This window comes from Rhamphochromis longiceps, linkage group LG3 (assembly GCF_057381845.1).
Source record: "Rhamphochromis longiceps isolate RC_006_pf linkage group LG3, R_longiceps_female_GT1.1, whole genome shotgun sequence".
In the NCBI taxonomy this organism is placed as follows: Eukaryota; Metazoa; Chordata; class Actinopteri; order Cichliformes; family Cichlidae; genus Rhamphochromis; species Rhamphochromis longiceps.
In genome coordinates this window covers 38,302,728-38,309,736 of record NC_140559.1, presented here as the reverse complement: position 1 = coordinate 38,309,736, position 7,009 = coordinate 38,302,728, and the positions used below count along the sequence as shown (strand labels likewise).

General features: G+C 51.7%; 1 protein-coding gene across 1 annotated transcript; it reads right to left on the bottom strand.

Moving 5' to 3' along the window:
- On the bottom strand, window positions 1-1,404 carry LOC146674514 (uncharacterized). The gene has a single exon (XM_085401075.1). It carries the CDS (start codon window positions 1,402-1,404, stop codon window positions 1-3), a length of 1,404 nt encoding a protein of 467 aa, XP_085257201.1.
- Window positions 1,405-7,009: the final 5,605 nt, after the last annotated feature.

Genomic DNA, 7,009 nt, shown 5'->3' with positions numbered 1-7,009 from the left:
CTACCTCGAGTCCAATGGCGGCGACATCGCAGCTCCGGCGGACGGCCACGGGTCCGGCAACAGCAGAAAAACAGTTCCGGGGACCTGCCACTGCTCCAGTGGCGGTGGCACTGCTGCCCCTCCGGTGGCGAGCCCCGGGCCCAGTAACGGCGGCGCTGCTCCCCAGGCGGCCTGCCCCGGATCCAGTGGCTGCGGCGGCGCTGCTCCGGCGGGCGGCCACAGCTCCGGTGGGCGGCCACGGGTCCGGTGGCGGCGGCATCGCAGCACCCGCTTCAGCACAACCCACGATTCCCGACGTGGCGGCCGGGCTGCTGGACGTGGCGGCCCCTCTGGCACGCCGACCTCCAGCTCTGGCTCAGCGGATCCCTCCGGACCTCCGAGCTCCTCCGGTGGCAGCGCGGGCTTACCAGGCTCGCCGAGCTCCTCTGCTGGCAACGCCGGTCCCTCCGGCTCGTTGAGGTCCGCCAGCAGCGGTGCGGGCTTCTCAGTGGGTGGCTCGCTGAGCTCCTCCGGCTCGCTGAGCTCCTCCGGTGGCGGTGCGGGCTCCTCCGGCTCGCAGAGCTCCTCAGCTGGCGGTGCGGGCTCCTCCGGCTCGCAGAGCTCCCCAGCTAGCGGTGCGGGCTCCTCCGGCTCGCAGAGCTCCTCCGGCTCGCTGAGCTCCTCCGGTGGCGGTGCGGGCTCCTCCGGCTCGCGGAGCTCCTCCGGTGGCGGTGCGGGCTCCTCTGGCTCGCTGAGCTCCCCAGCTGGCGGTGCGGGCTCCTCCGTCTCGCAGAGCTCCTCAGCTGGCGGTGCGGGCTCCTCCGGCTCGCTGAGCTCCCCAGCTGGCGGTGCGGGCTCCTCCGGCTCGCAGAGCTCCTCAGCTGGCGGTGCGGGCTCCTCCGGCTCGCTGAGCTCCTCCGGCTCGCTGAGCTCCTCCGGTGGCGGTGCGGGCTCCTCCGGCTCGCGGAGCTCCTCCGGTGGCGGTGCGGGCTCCTCCGGCTCGCTGAGCTCCTCAGCTGGCGGTGCGGGCTCCTCCGGCTCGCTGAGCTCCTCAGCTGGCGGTGCGGGCTCCTCCGGCTCGCTGAGCTCCCCAGCTGGCGGTGCGGGCTCCTCCGGCTCGCAGAGCTCCTCAGCTGGCGGTGCGGGCTCCTCCGGCTCGCTGAGCTCCTCCGGCTCGCTGAGCTCCTCCGGCTCGCTGAGCCCCTGCCCGGGCTCGCAGAGCTCCCGCTCGCCGAGCCGCTGCTGCTGGACAAAGTCTGCGGTTTCCCGAGCTTGCACTACCCCCAGGGCTTTACGCAGGGTGCAAAGGAAGGCGGAAACTCCCTTAAGCTGGCTGAGGTAGGGATTTCCCTCCAGGATTGCCTCGATGGCATTTAACCCCTCCACTCTTGCCCTTGCGTCGGTGGTGTGAGTTACCCAGTCCATCAGACGTTGGACGCATGTGAGGTCGCTCTCTCCGGACAAGGCGGCTGGAGTGGGTAGTAGAACGGAGGCTGCTGCCGGTGGAGAAGATGGCTGAGGGGTGACTGCATGCGGATGAGATGACGACGGTGTTAAAGAAGGTGACTGCTGATCGGCCAACTGAGCTGCAGGTGGCTGCTGATCAGCTGACTGAACTGAAGGTGGCTGCTGGTTAGCTGACTGAACAAACATAGCCCCAGAATAAAGAGTTCCAGACGAAACAGTCCTAACTCCTGGGTCCGAAGGAACATCAGGAACACAGTCTCTTGAACCAGGGGGAAAATACTCGTTCTCAAAACTGATACTGTTATTTTCCCAAACAGGAGAAACACGAGCTCTAGTGTTCATGAAGCTGGCGTTCGCAGCTTTGGGGGAAACAGTCTGTCTATCCCTGGACAAAAAAGGCGTATGAAGGGAGACTCTGTCACTCACCCTAGGCTGTTGTTTAAACTGAATCCCAGGCTCCTGCTGGAGCTGTGAGTGCTGGTTGCATGTTCGCTGCCTCCCTGTTGAAGAGGGAGTGTCGCTGGCGGAATGTGATGAGGGCGGATTCTGATGTGGCTGCTCCTGCTGTGATGTGGAAATGCTGGGTGAGTCAGGTGGCACGATAATAATCCCTAACATTTTGTAAAAAGCTTGTGCAGGTGTAAGCTGATTGCTTGCAGGCTCGTAGTAATCCTCCCGGGACCGGCTGGAGCGTTTTCTGCGAGACCGAGGCGTCCGCGGGGAGGAAGCAGATGAGTGGGCCGACGGGTAGACTGCCAGCGAGGAACGGCAGCACGGAGGCCCTCCAAGCGCTAGCCGAGTCCCGTCAAAACGGGAGCTGCGCTTCCACGGTGAGTCCGCTGGATCCATTACGGGCGGGATCATTCTGTCACGGTCTGGCTGGCAGACCGTGGGGATGTGTGGGGAAGGAGGACCCAGGCGCGGTGCTCTATGTATAAACAGTGTATTTATTTACAGTGTGCAACAAAGTAACAATAAATCCCCGTGTTTTCCCAGACTCCCGTGTTGTGTCTCTCCGTGAATAGTCCATGTCTTTGTGCTCTCCGCTCCCGTGTCAGCACCCCCCGGTGCTCGCTGCTCTCGTGTCTTCCACGCTCCTCCTGTGGGAAACAATAGACGCAGCCGTCAGGACACATACAACTGCGGGCATACACGCACACTAACTTAACAGAAGACTAACGTGGAGTCTCATGCAATGATCCCGCGTCGGTGGGAGCTCCAAGACTCTCTTAAGTAGCTCCCCCGATGAGGCCTGATCAGCAGCAGGTGTGTGGCTTCGGGTGTGGCCAGTCCCCTTGCAGGGCCACACCCTCCGGGCCTGACGCTGCCTATAAACAAGTGCTCAGCCACCCACACACACATATACACAAGCACAGGGAAGGGGGAGCAACACCAAAATACACAACAATAATAATAATAATAATAATAATAATAATAATAATATAATACATAACTGCTCAGGGACCCTGGGCCACTCAGTCCCAGGACCCTGACATATAGTACAAGAGTGTACTTCTTCAAATACACAAATAACACTTGGGATGTTGGCCGCAGTCAACTTGTGTTAGGAAATGGTCATGTTTCCCTTCACACTAATTTACTGGTAATGAATGAATAAGAAAGTTGAGAGTTGCCCTCTCGAGGCTGTTACTGTTACTGTACTGAAAACTCCCTGAAAAGCCTTCAATCCCCTCCTGAGTTGCCTGGTGGTTTGCCAGAATCTCTTCGAGGCAGAATCTCTTTGAGGCTGGGTACTCTGAACTGCCACTAAGCGCATAAGCGCAGACGACGGTCAGGACCCGTTCCCTGATCCAGAGAAACCCTAACATACAGGCAGCAAGCCAAGGGGATACCAGAATACCCAGCCCGCCACCTCAACTCCAGACTGAGACAGAGTCCAGCCCCTCTCCAGGAGACTGTTTCAAGAGCCCAAGGCGTGCGTTGAGGTGAGCCTGACTATACCTAGCCGGTACCTCTCAACCTCACGCATTAACTCAGGCTCCTTCCCCACCAGAGAGGTGACATTCCATGTCACAATTGCCAGTCTTGGTAGCTGGGGATCGGTCTGCCAGGACCTCCGCACCTGGCCGCCGCCCAGCTCACAATGCACTGGACCCCTAAGGTGCCTCCTCCGTGTGGAGGGCTTGCAGGAAGATGGCCCCATGTCCCTATTTCAGGCTGTGCCCAGCTGGGTCCCATGGACTAAGGCCCGCCCACCAGACGCTCGCTCTCGGGCACCCTCCCTGGGCCTGGCTCCAGGGCGGAGCCCTGGTAACCCTATCCCAGACAAAAGCCCCCAGACAACATTGCTTCTAGAATCCCTGGGACATACAGTGGACAGCAAAAGTATTCGCCCCCCTTGAACTTTTCCACATTTTGTCACATTACAGCCACAAACATGAATCAATTTTATTGGAATTCCACTTGAAAGACCAATACAAAGTGGTGTACACGTGAGAAGTGGAACGAAAATCATACATGGTCCCAAACATTTTTTACAAATAAATAACTGCAAAGTTCGGTGTGCGTATTTATTCAACCCCCTGAGTCAATACTTTGTAGAACCACCTTTTGCTGCAAGTCTTTTAGGGTATGTCTCTACCAGCTTTGCACATCTAGAGACTGAAATTCCTGCCCATTCTTCTTTGCAAAACAGCTCCAGCTCAGTCAGATTAGATGGACAGCGTTTGTGAACAGCAGTTTTCAGATCTTGCCACAGATTCTCGATTGGATTTAGATCTGGACTTTGACTGGGCCATTCTAACACATGGATATGTTTTGTTTTAAACCATTCCATTGTTGCCCCGGCTTTATGTTTAGGGTCATTGTCCTGCTGGAAGGTGAACCTCCGCCCCAGTCTCAAGTCTTTTGCAGACTCCAAGAGGTTTTCTTCCAGGATTGCCCTGTATTTGGCTCCATCCATCTTCCCATCAACTCTGACCAGCTTCCATGTCTCTGCTGAAGAGAAGCACCCCCAGAGCATGATGCTGCCACCACCATATTTGACAGTGGGGATGGTGTGTTCAGAGTGATGTGCAGTCTTAGTTTTTCCGCCACACGTAGCGTTTTGCATTTTGGCCAAAAAGTTCCATTTTGGTCTCATCTGACCAGAACACATTCTTCCACATGTTTGCTGTGTCCCCCACGTGGCTTGTGGCAAACTGCAAACGGGACTTCTTATGGTTTTCTGTTAACAATGGCTTTCTTCTTGCCACTCTTCCACAAAGGCCAACTTTGTGCAGCGCACGACTAATAGTTGTCCTATGGACAGATTCCCCCACCTGAGCTGTAGATCTCTGCAGCTTGTCCAGAGTCACCATGGGCCTGCATTTCTGATCAGCGTTCTCCTTGTTCGGCCTGTGAGTTTAGGTGGACGGCCTTGTCTTGGTAGGTTTACAGTTGTGCCATACATAGTTAGGTTTTTTTTTTTTTTTTGTTTGTTTTTGTCAATTTATGTTGTAATTTATGTTAGGTCAGTCTGTCTTGTCTCTGCTAGCCAGCTAACTAGGCCTCTTATTTAGCTAGTTTAGTGTTTTCTGTTAATTTATGTTGTAAATTTATGTTGCATGTAGCACCTTGGTTCCTGGAGGAACGTTGTTTCGCCTCACTGTGTACTGTTAAACTGTATATGGTTGAAGTGACAATAAAGCCAACTTGACTTGACTTGACTTGACTACTCCTTCCATTTCTGAATGATCACTTGAACAGTGCTCCATGGGATGTTCAAGGCTTGGGAAATCTTCTTGTAGCCTAAGCCTGCTTTAAATTTCTCAATAACTTTATCCCTGACCTGTCTGCTGTGTCCTTTGGACTTCATGGTGTTGTTGCTCCCAGTATTCTCTTAGACAACCTCTGAGGCTGTCACAGAGCAGCTGTATTTGTACTGACATTAGATTACACACAGGTGCACTCTATTTAGTCATTAGCACTCATCAGGCAATATCTATGGGCAACTGACTGCACTCAGACCAAAAGGGCCTGAATACTTACGCACACCGAACTTTGCAGTTATTTATTTGTAAAAAATGTTTGGGACCATGTATGATTTTCGTTCCACTTCTCCCGTGTACACCACTTTGTGTTGGTCTTTCAAGTGGAATTCCAATAAATTGATTCATGTTTGTGGCTGTAATGTGACAAAATGTGGAAAAGTTCAAGGGGGCCGAATACTTTTGCAAACCATTGTACAAACCCCTCCATCAAGATAACATATTGATTTGTGAAGAGGTTTTGTTATGTCTGAAAAATTGTTCCAAAATGACAGTTGTCCCAAGCATGAGATGTGACCTCGATGTCAGCTTGATATTTCTCTTGAAGTCACCTTGACGTCTTTGTTAGACTTGTTACACCCCAGCCCAGGGAAAACTGGCGTGCAACATAAGGAAAATAAAAATAAGGAAAAATGCCCCCCCACTCCCTGCTCTTAGTGAGGACGAACCAACAAAAAACAGCTACCACGGATTTCACAACAGCCAGTCAGTTTATTGAGTCCCAAAAGGCAGCAGGCATCAGGGTGAGCATGGCCAAAACAACAAACAAAAACTCTAGAAATGAAATGCAGCTGGCTTACCTTCACAGAAAACCCCAAACGAAAATTATAGGTGTCTTACCTGCCTCCCTAACCAAAAACAGGAGAAAAGGTTCCCAAAGAAAAATGGCTTCTCACCCCTACAGCTACCGAGTAAAAACATTATCGACAACTATTTACATAGTGTTTAGCAAAACAAGCCTTATGTTAAGAAATGACTTATATTATCTTTATATCAATCACTACAATATGAAATACAAAATTTTCAATCGAACGAATACCAAGAAAAAAAGTCAAAATCATCACCTTCTCCTCTGAATCCCACTTTTCATTCTACCAACTACACACCCAAGCCCTTGCCTCACAGTGTTGGTAATGCTGTGCTCTGTGACCAGACTTCCATACCTCAGGAATGTGCACCGTGATAACATGATCATTGTTGACCCAGAAAATCTTGCCTTGATTTTGGACTAGCTTTATTGTGTTTTTTCATCTGGGAGAAGATTATTAGTCTTAATTAAAATACTAACTGAGGAAGACAGAAAATCTTAGTGCAGAAATTCTAACAGACTAAAGCACCTGTACCTGTTCATCGGTCTCTGTCTCTCTAACTCCCTGTTCATTTTCAAAAATATGAGAACCAAACCCCAAGCAATATACCCTACAGTCCTGCAAATATTTTCAGTATTGTGGTAGAATAGCTTTCCACAGCCAGACTAATGATATGTTTCAGAGTTTTGATAAACCAGCAGAACCAGCATGAAGAGACATCGCATCCCAGTACTGGTGAACTACATATGTACACCTACATTGGTATGCCTATAATACAGTTAGTTAGTCTCCTCGAGGTCTGGTACAGTAGTAATGTGAGAAAATTAAACAGGTTCAGTTTCATATACTCATAACCTGAAATCACTCCATTTGCACTGCAGTACTTTTTGATGATGCACTGTTTTTGCTTCCTTTTCTTTGCCTTTCGACTATTTTGATTCCTGTTGACTAAAAGATAAAAAGAGGAAGTGGGTAAAAACGTCT

What these genes read in the sequence shown, in the direction of transcription:
- LOC146674514 (XM_085401075.1), bottom strand. Translation starts at nt 1,404, where the DNA reads ATGGACTGGGTAACTCACACCACCGACGCAAGGGCAAGAGTGGAGGGG.